General features: G+C 36.6%; 1 protein-coding gene across 19 annotated transcripts in view; it reads right to left on the bottom strand.

Moving 5' to 3' along the window:
• The window catches only part of WNK2 (WNK lysine deficient protein kinase 2), a 173,015-nt gene that overhangs the window by 89,415 nt on the left and 70,592 nt on the right, over positions 1 to 13,008 (bottom strand). For all 19 annotated transcript variants that reach the window (XR_013229031.1, XR_013229030.1, XR_013229032.1 and 16 more), the window contains exons 3-8: positions 12,245 to 12,417; positions 10,719 to 10,939; positions 7,762 to 7,919; positions 5,724 to 5,812; positions 5,124 to 5,343; positions 2,274 to 2,562 (exon numbers count right to left, since the gene is read on the bottom strand). Coding sequence is in view for 14 of the 19 variants with exons in the window: in XM_077325572.1 (XP_077181687.1) it covers positions 2,274 to 2,562; positions 5,124 to 5,343; positions 5,724 to 5,812; positions 7,762 to 7,919; positions 10,719 to 10,939; positions 12,245 to 12,417 (1,150 nt within the window). In the remaining 5 variants the exon portion in view is untranslated. The remainder of the gene's footprint in view (positions 1 to 2,273; positions 2,563 to 5,123; positions 5,344 to 5,723; positions 5,813 to 7,761; positions 7,920 to 10,718; positions 10,940 to 12,244; positions 12,418 to 13,008) is intronic.

The raw sequence follows: 13,008 nt of genomic DNA, 5'->3' as shown, positions 1-13,008 counted from the left end.
AGGTGGTGGGCTAATAACTCATGATCAACAATGTCAAACACCGCCAACAGGTCTAAAAGCATGAGAATAGCTGAACCGCCACGTACAGCTGGCGGTTTACTTAAAAGTTCAGTGAACCTGTAATGCACGTGCCTCTATTTATCCATACCTATTAGTTGTATCATGGAAAAGGCCTTCATGTAACTTCTTATAAAGACTTCTTATGTCTAATTAATGTCACTCACATATACACTAAGAAAAAAATCTTGTTAGGAAGCAAAAGTAGTTGAGCATAGGCTTTATAAATACATTTCTAATTTAACAGGCTGACTCCTACATATCACAGGCTCAAGCCAAACACAACCCACAACCAATAAATGTATAAGGTTCCAATTAATTTTCCTTCTATATTTAGAAGAAAACTAAACTAAAGCCATTTCCAGCTTGTCTGTGCCTTAGATTAAATGCTGAATATTTAGTCATTCAGGGAAGTTTATTGCACAGGTAGATTTCCCATCTCATTATAGAAAGCATTTGCAACCACAAAGGAAAAAAACAGAGTAACTATACAAAGTTAAAGCAGCATTTGAAAGCCAAGACTCAGTTTTTATTGCTCTTCATGTTGTACAGACTTATTAAATTATTCATCTACATTTTACCCTTGTTAAATATCACAGGCAGCATAAAGGAAATTATTTATAGGGCTTTTAGCTAGAAAAATACTGTGCAAGTATTCAAACTGTAGCACTACTTATTCTGATATATTGAAAGTATAGCTAGAAAATATTAACTTGTTTTTAAACATGCATTTATGTTTTATAAACAACAACAAAAGTAAAATATCACTAAAGTATTAGTGGAACAAATTTAAAATTGTATAGATAGAAATTTTAACTGGCTTAGTGCCAAGAAGTATGTAAGTTCACAGACTTGCATTTGTCAGAATATTGAAACTGAATACAATTGATTTAAATACATATTACTACAAAATGTTAGACATTTAATACGTTATCTCATATACTTCAGCCTAGAAGTCTATAACTCCAACACATTTTGGTGCTATGAGTGTGACATGGGCCCTCTCCACACTTTCAGTTAAGGATCATCAGCCTCCCTTCCCCTTTCTGTCTTCCGCTTCACTTTACTTAAACCTTTCACTTTGAAACAAAATACAGACTTTTCACAGCACTAATATCTTTTTTTTCCATCTTGCCATTTCCGTGCCTCACTTAACCTTATTTTCTTTCAGAGAGATATATTTTTTAATTCCTAGGGGAGGGGGGAGACACACATGATCAAGGCTGAGTCACTTGCTTGCATGCTCCCTTTTGAGATATAAAAGGGCACCAGGAGCACACATTATGGAAAGATAGGTGGCTTGTGAATAACCATTTAAGGTGGCCAGTAAAAACCGAAAACTGCACTGAGGGTCTGATACTGATTAGGCCCTCAGCATAGTGCTCATTCCCCACTGCAATTTTTCAAGTGCTGAAACAGTTGTGGGGGCAGGGAGACTGTTCTTTTGCCACTTGATAAGGTGTGGGGGAGGAAACCAGAGTGCCTCAGCTTGCCACACTGTGGGCCCGATCATGCAAAGATTTTTAAATGATTTCAAAATGGCAGCAGTATCCTTATGGTGGTCACAAAGATACTGTCACATCCAGTGTGGTGCTGATGTAACAGTTATACTGAGTAAACTGGGATTTCCAATTTTGGACATAATAAGAAACCATATTAGTGATAGCAGAAGCTGTGATTTACCTCCAAGTTTTGTAACACTGTCTATTCCACCTAAGAGATCCCAATCTGCCCCCACCCCACACTGCAATATCTGTGAATTTGTCCAGATATTTGCTACCACAGTTAACACAAGTCTACAAAGTTCTACATTAGACTTCCTACATTCTTCCTGAATGTCATCAACTGTGACTTGACAGCATTAGACTTCCTACATTCTTCAAAACTGTTTGTGAGCATTCCCTGTGGCTGGTTGGTTCAGTCTAGTCCAGTCTTGTAAATCACAGAAGCTAACCAGGATCAGACCTGGTGAGTAACTGAAAGGGAGACCACCAAGGAAGGCACTGGCAAACTACTTTTGAACATCTCTTATCTTGAAAACCCTAAGTGATTGCCATAAATTGACTGTAACCTGGTGGCACTTTCCACCACCCAAATCTGTTACCCACCCTGGATCTTAGTCACTTTGGAGAAAGGCAGGATTTATGAATGTTTTAAATGAATGTACTTGGGCAATTAGAAATATTGACAGGAAGTTACACATGTATAAGACTTACATGCAAGTGAAGTAACACTTGTGGGTAGATTCTGCTGAGAAAGGTGCTGGTCAGATTCAGGTTCTTCTGGTTCTGACAGGATGTGATGACCGGTGTGTGAAAGGTACGTAACCTGAACCTGTTGTGCTTGTGTGGCCTTCAGCTTTTCTAAACCGTCAGAATCCCGACGATCCTCTGATTGTAATATAGGCCAAATCCTCTCTCTTCTCCACAGTATTAATGCTACTCTATCACGTATTGACTTTGCAACTATTTTGACATCACTCTCATGAAAAAATCCAGCATCAACCTGAAAGAAAAGTGATGACATAGGTATTCAATCATGAATTTGTATTATATATGAGTACATACACACAGATGTGTTTCTATCATATTCTTTTTTAGAAGTTTCATACAGACTTGAAATAATACATACAGGATAGAACAACATTGAGGACACAATAAGGAATTAACAACTGTTTAACCAGTATAAAAACAAACACTACAGCATCTGTAAAACATGACAAATATTGAATGCAATGAAATTTTAAATAAATTCTTGTTTTATGTCTTCACCAGGTTCACAAGAAACTGTCAGGCTCAAAACACTCCAATCCATAACAAAACTGCACTCGAACCAGAGGCAAATAATCCCAGTGGTAGGTCACTAAAGTAAGTTTGTATCTTCCTATGTGGATTGGCATCAACTTCTGCTGCCAGAATCAGAACAGTAGAAAAGAACTGGTGGAAATCACCACCCTTCTTCTGAAGACTTAAATACTTCATCAATAAATCTTCAGAATTTCATGGTAGATACTTGGCCATAAGCTCAGAAGTTTGTCTCACTTTAAAATGTCTGGCAACCACAAACCTAAGAGCAGGAAAGTTGCATTACTGCCTGAATGATAACTGTGCTCATCTTATATAAATATGACCATTGCATAGAAAAGTCATGGTGTATTTCATGGTCTGTCTTTAGATCTTTCTGTGCGATGACTTGCAATACTTGGGAAAAAGTCTTGGGCAAACAATCATATAAAGGCACTATTATTTTTCTTCATACATACTCCCATATACATTTAAATGTGACTGATGTTTCTAGGATTTATTCCCAGCTAACTGTTCTTGAAACTGAAGCTTAAAAGTTCAGGTCTTATAAGCTTCTTCTGTCACTGCAATAGCATGATGCCAGACTCAAGCATATCCCAATGCAAATTCTTTGACTAGGACGTGTTACATATCAACTGAATGTCAGCAGTAGAATGGAATGTTCCCCCTCACTGCCATATGTATATTAAAAAATGTGTGGGGGATATATTTTAGCAGACAAAGCAACAGCAATGATTTTGTCATTATCATTAGAAACCAGGTTCAATAGTACTGACGAAAAATAGAACTGAATCCAGTTGTCATTTTCTGATGGTGCGAGGGCACTTCCTCTGGTGGAAGAAGAGTAAAATTTTTGTGGATTCTGTCTGCCATTGCAGAGCCCCAAATCATGTCCCAGGGACAGTAGTTGAGGATCTGTGGTACACTGCAGCAGGAGCCTGCTAGATCCAATCCATGTAGCATAAGGACCAGATGATACAGAATTCTCAGGAATGGCTTAGGGATGCCAACACCATTTTACCACTCAAATAACCTCATCTTACAAACACTGCAGAAGCCCACTTCTGCTTGGGACCATGACATAGTGGGAAGTCAGGCTCCTGTCTTTTCTTTCTCCCAGTTCTCAAGAACCCAAACATTCTAGGGGAATGACAGAAGAGACAGAAACTCCCTCCCTCCCAGGTTGTGAATCAAGCCCCATAGCATTTGAAAAGTGAGGGAATCCTAGCAGTAAAATGGCAGCAATGTCTCCAAGGACATGCCATTTAATGGCCATAAAAAATTAGAACATTGAGAAAAAAGTTAGTCACTCAGGGTTGTGTCTTGTGTTACTTTTACCAAAACAATATCCTTGCCTTGAATATTTATGATGGAAGAAAGGCACAGTATGAATATAATTCATAAATATCTAATGCAGAAAACACATTCAACCTGCCTTCCATATATTTTAGAATGCATACAATTCTTACATGGGAATTATTATGTAACATGTGATTAAGCAATTTCTGTTATTGTAAGATAGAAAATTATGTTCCCTTCTTAAGCTAGATTTTGAAAAAGTTAAGGTAGTATTTTTCTAAACCTTTGAGGAGAAGGGGAATTGAAGTTAGGGTTCATCTTAAAATATAAATATCTATTTAATGTAGGATACAAACCAGCATGAGAAAGTTTGTGCTAAATACATGTCTAATGAATAGGACTAGCACCAGAATTGCTTATCTTTATTTCTAACCTCAACGTTTTAAAAGCAGATAAGCTAACTTTTCACAAAAAGAGACAAAATTTAAATATACATATAAAGTACAACAGGTTGGATCTTATACAATATCATGACTGATGGAAAAACTTGCATCAGTGGAATATGACTTCCCCACTTCCCTATTTCTGTTGTGTTCCCAAATTCTCATTGCAATAGTACTTCTAGAAGACAGGGGATTTCCAAGAAAGGCATGAGGAGGGAGTCAGAAATTTCTTCCAGGAGAGGGAAGTGGTAAAAATCCCCCTCCTGCATTTGCTCAGGAGAAATTTCTGCTGGATCCAACCTAAATTTGTCAAAACCAGAGTAATACCTTTCTAAGTCCATGTATTTAGAAGGGTCAGTTCACTTAGAAGGATGCAACCCTGCTTCAAATTTTGCTGTTTATTTTTCAAAATACCCTGTGATTAATCCTTTGAATGAAATTTACTTTACCAGATTGGCTCCTGGTTTCTTTTCAGATTTATGTACAACTTTATCTATCTGTCTGGAGAAGTTTATTTTACCATTTCTTGTGCAACATCATCAGGAGTTTCCTTCTCCAGATCAAAAGTAAACTCAATGGCTCCATTATCTTTGGGTTTTCCTTTCAGCTTCTTAGGATCTTCTACCCAGAGTCTTAAGGCAATAGAGGATTTCCTACCATCGTCTTCTTCTGCAAGTTCCACTCTTACCCCAGTATCTTCAGCAAAAAAGGCATGGCTTAGTAAATCTTTAATTTCATATCTATAACAGGAGGAAATTGCATTAACTCATTAAAAATGCAAACTTTAAAATTATTTCTGCTTGCATATCTTGTAAACAGACAGAATGGCCTTTATAGGGTATATGTCTTACATGTTTACTACTTCAAAAACAAAATGATAGTAACATGTAAATGTACAATGCAACTCTACGCTCTTTCAGTAATCCTTTCATGCTTTAGTGATCCTCTATGGGAATCTGTGCTCTTTGATGTTCTGAGCCACAATATCAATGCTGGATCTGAAATAATTCCAAATAATTCCATCATTCCAAACCAAATGCTCTCCCATTCCTGTCACTTTAAAATATGGTCTCTTTATCATATGTTTTAAATATAAAAGAACTTGACCCTTGAAACCAACCTTTCTTCTTTATTTTTGCAAATACACTCTCCAATTATCTCCTTAATTTCAGGATCAGTAACTTTGTCAAAACTTGCTGGCTTGACACCCTGAAAAGAAAAAACACAAAACCTTAAACTTCTTTTTGTTTTTTTCCTGAACATCTCTACCCAGAAGTAGATCTCATTTTAGCAATAACTACTTACTGGAAGTGGACACATTAAAACCTTTTCCCTTCATTTTAGGTTCATTTTGAAAATAGCACTGATTTTTAAATTTTATGTTTTAAATGCACTTTATTGATAAAGCTATTGTGTTGGGTCCAGTGATCCACATTTTGTAAGAAGTTCTAACACTAAGAACCTTACTAAATTTGAAAGCCTTACTTTCCTTACTAAATTATGTTTTTATACTTCCATCTAACAACAATCTGTTCTAAGCTTTTGGTGCTATATGTAACATTCTGGTTAAACTTAATTTCACCACCATTTTGAATTCATCAGAATAATCCTATATCCTCAGTCATCTGCTATTATAGCTGACTGAACAGTTACAAAAAACATCTTGAAGGTATTCTGGTGAGAAGGTAGGAAAGAAATATGGCATAAAAAGTGGAAACTTAAGTGTGAAATATTTAAGATTAATAATGGATTAGAAAAGAGTGTCCCCTGTGTTCATGTGCAACATGATCTGTGAAATAAGACCTGGTGCCTTGTACATTCTCACTGTACCCCACATGTAAGCAAAGTGTGCATCTGCATAAACAGCTTTGATAACTAAGCTAGAGGAATGCATATCACATCACAGGTCTTTTACTAGACAGTCTGACTTTGGCAAGCATCTATATTTCTTCATCAAAAGAACATTCAATTCTACATCCAGACTTCAGAGCATTAAATTTCCCACTGTAGACAGACTTTAAAAGTTCTGACATCATATTTTGTTTCATGCAGATTTAATCACAATGAAAGAGATCCATTCTAGGCTTCTTACAAAGAACATTAATAGGGATCTGGCTTGAATATAAGAAAACAAGCATTGACAAAACATTCAACAAGGCAAATATTTTGGTGTATGAATGGGAAATAGTAATTATAATTATTAGTATTTATGTTTTGTTTTTCTCCAATAGAGCCAAGCATTTACATATAATGTCTCAGTACAATTTTCAATAGCTTTCTAAGACAAGTTCATATAATTACTATCATATTATTGATCTTACTGAATGTATACTGATTTTACACATCAGGCAAGTTAACATTTCTGGAAGGACCAAACTACAAGGGAAGGATTCAATAATTTGCATGTAACAGAGAAGGGGGAGGTCTATTTTTAACAAAAACAGAATATGGGAGTGATAGGAACTAAACCATGCTCTCTGCATTCATCACTATTCTTCCAACTTGGCTCCTGGCACTGACTGTTATTATAGCCACTGAAAAAAATCATCATGGGCCAATGTCCTAGGTGGTTTCTCCTGAAGATCTTCCCAAATTCCTCCAGCATAAGGTGATAGTATAAGGTGATAACATTAGTAAGGCTGAAAAGTGAAAGACAAAGACTGACAGTACAGTGCCCAATTTTCTTGTGGCTTATTGTTTCCTCTATGAGCTTGGTGATTCCACCAATAGGAATCCCGATTGATGATTCCTCTCAGCTGCACTGACAGTGACAGTTCATGAGGTCATAAAAATGACTGTAGTTCCATAACCACACAGTCATTCATTGTAAGACAGTCACTGCAATGCTTCTTCCAGCAGAGAGATAGTATGGCATGATTCCTAATGGAACAATTCTTTCTGTGCACAAGTCCAGCCCCCCCCCCAAAATAAAATCCACTCCTAAACATTGGGTGGCTCTTGGATCTCTACTTGTGCTGCTTATACAAGGAAGGGACTCAAAAATATACACTGCAATCACATATAAAATTAACCAAGATAATTAAGGAATTAGCTTATTAAAGACTTTCCTAGACAATATCTGTATTATATAAAAATACCTAAACAATTAACAAAAAAAATAAGAGAAGGAAAAATGCATGCATTCATTAGTAACTTACACAAGTTACTTTTCTATAAATTTGAGCAGCATTCTGGCATTCTGAATATGGATATTCTGAGGTAGCCATTTCCAACATACACATTCCAAAAGCATATACATCCACAGATTCATCATAGTGCTCTTCATACATTTCTGGAGCCATAAATTCTGGAGTACCTATACAAACAATACAAAGACATTGGCTTAGAAAACTGACTTGTAATGATGTAGCAAAGGCCTGTGCTTTCATGTGCATGGATATTTTGAAAAGACAGAAGTTAGAAGGTTAATCTGAATGGCATATATATAAATGAAAGCAAAATAAAGCTTTACAATTTAAGTTTCCATTAACAGAACTAGACAATTGGGTATGATCCAACAACATCCTTTCACACACAGAAAATGCTTTCCACTCAAGCAGAGAGAGGAACTTCTTGATTGCAACATCAAATTGTAGAGCTCCCTACCTTGAGATATTTGTCTGAACCCTTTCATCATGTCTACCACCACTGGGTGAAGACTTTTTTCTTTTGTCTGGCATTTCCTTAACAACTTCTCCTTCCTGCTCTATGTTCTAATTGCTGATTTTTATACATGTTTCTGTGGCTTTAATAGATTTTATGCTGTGATTAATTCTGTTCTGTATTTAACTGTTTGCCGCTTTGGAAGTCCTGTTTGAGCCAAAAAGCAGGACATAAATTTTGTAAATAAAAACATATTTTATTCACATTATTTGTTACATATGTATCTTGCCCCTGCTCCAAAGAACTCATAGTTATTAATGAAAACCCTGTGAGGTAGGAAAGATTTTATTGATTGTATTATTTATATCTGAAGTGCTAAAATGTATCTGGTCAGTGGAGGCACTAGTATATTTACACGTACTGATTTTATTGAGGTTATGCTAAAAGCCTTGTGTTTATACTTGTTTAATAAATACTGGTATTATATTTTTATAATTGTGTTCCACACTGTATAAGCTAAAGTTCATTTTCCTTGATGTTGACCTTTTTAGCTTTTTGTCTTTATTTATATCTGTGACATAATTCTTCAGCACCCCAGGTACAGGTGGTGCTTGCCCCTCTCTGACTTGGTTATTTCTTAGCCATGTCTATACTCCCAGGGTAATTGCAGTGGTCTCTACCTGAGCCCATAGCCATTCAGATAGCATGCGAAAAATCAGAACAGGAACTCCATCTCTGTAAACATGAAGGTTCTAGTCAATCAAGTTAACTTGAATTTTCATATTTAACTTGAATGTACTTGAAGCTCAATTACAGTAAATCAAGAGTGAGTATGTTTGCAAAAGGTATTTTAATGGAATAAATACAACAGATTACAATCTCAATCCTACAGATTCCTATGACTGAAATAGTTAATCTTGATTATGTTCTAAAACTGAAGCACTACAGTATACCTCCCACCCCTAAATTAAGTGAGCTGAAGGACTACTTAAAAGATGCATTCATTTACTGACAAACACCTGAGTCACTTTTGAAAGACTGAAGAGATACTTCTAAGTACTACATCAAAACTTTTGTATGCAGATCATTTACAATCCATGCATAAACTTCCTTTCCGTACAAAGAAGCAAAACCACAAAGGAAACAGAAATAATATTAATTCAGAAGAAACACTATTCAGAGATTTGAGGGGCTTGGTAATTCAATACAACAGTCTTGTATAGAACAATACACTCTTCTTTGGAAGCATGCAGCCTGCCAACAATAGTGAAGTGTTTATAAAGTGTCCAGGAAACTGCAACACAAAGAACATTGGGCAAATGGTAAAACATTATGCAAATTGTGTTTAGCACATGGAAAAGTCTATGTAAGTGAGGGTTTATTATACTTAATCTAATGCCATAGGGAGCTGAAGTGGCTATTCATGCAACTTTCTTCAAAATAGAAGTTATTTGTGCACAGACATAAAATATGCCTTAAAATCTTTAAGTATAACTCTAGAAAAAGAGATAAGAAAAATTAAGAAATCTGTAATTCTGATGGATGGAGAAAGGTTCTGCCCCTTTCTGTCAGTCAACAATCCATCTATATGACTGTTTGGTGCGTGTGCACTGCAGCTAACAGCCTGTTAGGAACCTTGAAGTCAGATTAGGGGCTGCAAAAGAAAACTAGTTTTGAGCATCCTGACAGTGAAACCAAAAGAGTCCTGCTGCAGGAGACTTCATAGTCTCAGAGCTACACTTTGGGTGAAAGCAGGCTAAAACAGTACATGTTTTGAGATAGGGTTTACTTGTCCAAGGGTGTTAGGACAGAGACGTCTAAGGAGTCTTCATAGGTCTCAGAGCTTGGCTTTTGAATATCGCAGGCTGTCCCAGAGCCTATTTTCAGGTGAAAGCTGGGTCCCCACTGGGGGAAAAGGCAGAGTATAAATGAACTAAATAAATCATATATAAATCTAAATATAAGGGAGCAGGTAATGTTGCTGGGTGGTAATGAGAGAAGGAAGTAGGAAAAGGAAAGAAGATTTGGAGGCTGCCAGGAGGAAGGATGATTTCCTTTAAAACTACATCCCTTATACTGTATCTCACTATGTTAGGAGTAGGTTTTGGGATCCCTATAGACGAGTGCGCAGCATGCTGGGGGTAAACGGTAATCATTGGGGAAGGCACTGGCAAACCACCCCGTATTGAATCTGCCATGAAAATGCTAGAGGGCGTCACCCCAAAGGTCAGACATGACTCGGTGCTTGCACTGGGGATACCTTTACCTTTACCTTTTTAGACAGCTTGAGGGGCCCACAGTTACTATGATATAACCCCAAGTTTTTAGATGGAATAAGGCAAGTATTTTACCCCAACGTACATTTTAATATATTGGCAATGTGTTCAAGTTTTAAAACTCTACTGCTGATTAATTTATGTCATGGTATTTTCAAAACTTAAAAATATATAACATTTTAAGGGAAACACAATTCTTATGAAATACAAGAGGGATACCTATGAAATTGGCTTACCTATGACACTTTTGGCAAACGAGGCTCTTTTGAGAGTAGCCAGACCTAAGTCACCAATCTTCACAGAGCCAGTTGGTCCAGTAATAAAAATATTGTCACATTTTAAGTCTCTGTGAATGATTGGTGGTGTTCTGGTGTGCAGAAAAAGGAGACCCTTCAGGATTTGCCGGCACCAACTACGAAGAACTTTTGGTTTCATCACTTTAAATCTCTTCAAATACCTGAAGTAGAAACATAGAAACATAGCAGACAGAATAAATGCTATACTAGATATTTCAGGCAAAAGACAGTGGTCTGAGAACATAGCATTTGAAAAACCATATGTTCCTATATACTCCTGTCCATCATTTAAGAACATCTAAAACAGCCCTTCTCTGAATTCCCATTCACCTTTCAAAATTAGTTCGGTAGCTACCAGAGATATGGTCTTCTTCATGGTGGTCCCTCAATTCTAGACTAGTCTTCCTATAAACATTCCCTACCATCTAGCCAGTTAAATTTCAAATCTTGTTTAATTTCAAAGCTTCTCACTTGTTACTTCTTGTTTGTCTCTGTACACTGATGGCTTAGTTTTCAGTTGATATCCAATATGTCAAAATTCAACAATTATAATGTAGGTCTGTACATTTCAGAAAATTTTGTTCATCTGTTCGGGTAAAATACACAGCACATTCTGAAACAGTGGTGAAAAGTTTGTTCTGTCTATGCCACTTAATATTAATTAATGTATTTAATGTATTTATTTATATACTGCCCTACCTGAGGCTCAGGGTGGTTTACATAAAACGCAGAAAACAGTACATGGAACTCAGCTTTTCACAATAACAATAACATTATCATTAAACTATAACAGCGGTAACAGAGTATAATGATGCAAACAGGTCCAGAGCAGAACGCATGGGTGGATTTCTGGGAGGGAGGGAGCAGGGGCCCTGTAGATAGTGCTAGTCACCTGGTCTCAACCAAATGCCTGGTGGAAAAGCTCCCTTTTGCAGGCCCTGCAGAACTGTTTAAGTTCCATCAGGGCCCGGATCTCCTCCGAGAGCTCATTCCACCAGGTGGGGGCCAGGACAGAGAAAGCTCTGGCCCTGGTTGAGGCCAGGCAGGCTTTTTAGGGCCAAGGATCATTGGCCAGTTGGTGGTGGCAAAGCATAAAGCTCTTTGAGTGGCTACTATTTTGATTATGCTAAACTCTTCTCTTCCTGCTATCTCAGTGAAGCATTATTCTACTATGGCTTAATAGCAAACTGTATGAAAGATAAACTCATAAATTCAAAGTGTCATGTACAGAACAAGAGAGGAGAGGAAATAAGGACAGGAACGCTAGTAGTTATGTAACATAATAACAAGCTATGAAACAATGGCAATTATCCCTGCAGCCCAATCAAGTTCAAAGCCAGACAGACTTAGAAAGCTTTCATTCATAGTAATTGATGAACAAAGTTATTTGTCTTAATACATTTTATCATTAGAGTTGATTTTATTAATTGTAATTGTTGATTTTATTAATTGTTCATTGAACTTACGTTTTCAAAGTTCCAGAGGTCATCAGTTCTGTAACTAGCACAATGCATTTCTTTCCCTTTAAACATGATTCCCAAAAGTCATAAAACCTAACAATATTTGGGTGTTGGAGACCTTTCAACATCTCTGCTTCTTCTTTAAACCTCTGCCTCTCTGCTTTTGTCAGCTTTCTGTCCTGAAATTTAAAATATAATCTTTGTTAGCAACTGATGGGACAAAACTGTTGTCAACAGAAGTAGGCCATTGAAAAACAGAAGAAAGGCATTGTTCTAGGGGCAATCTGGGAGTAAAATAAACATTTCCATCCCCTCACATCCCACAAAGCACACTCCAGGGAAGTCACAGTTTACCCAAAACCAGTTTGAAAAGCACAAGGGGTCCACAGATCAGGGCAACATCTTTGTGCTTGAGAGCAGATGCCTTCTACGTGAACAGTGTAAATAGGACTACAAGCCCTCTACTTTGATGCAAGAGCAAAGAAATATCAAAAGAAACTTAATTCATAATCTTATCCTAATCAGCACAGCACAATTACATGTAAATGAAATTAAAAGGCAAAGGCTTGTTTCATAATGAAACAAATTAGTCAAGCAACTTTCTTTTAAACATTTTAATTAAAAATTGGTTTATAAAATATAAAGTAACAGTTCTTAAATATATACAATGAGTCTCACGCCCCAAAAGATGTTTTCTTAACTTCTTAAAAATACACAGCTCTTATATTTAAAAAGGAAAGACATTAAAATAGGAACAATAATCTGTAGAT

Source organism: Paroedura picta, chromosome 3 (assembly GCF_049243985.1).
Source record: "Paroedura picta isolate Pp20150507F chromosome 3, Ppicta_v3.0, whole genome shotgun sequence".
Lineage (NCBI taxonomy): Eukaryota > Metazoa > Chordata > Lepidosauria > Squamata > Gekkonidae > Paroedura > Paroedura picta.
The sequence above is the reverse complement of the archived record's forward strand: the minus strand, read 5'-3'. Positions and strand labels throughout refer to the sequence as shown.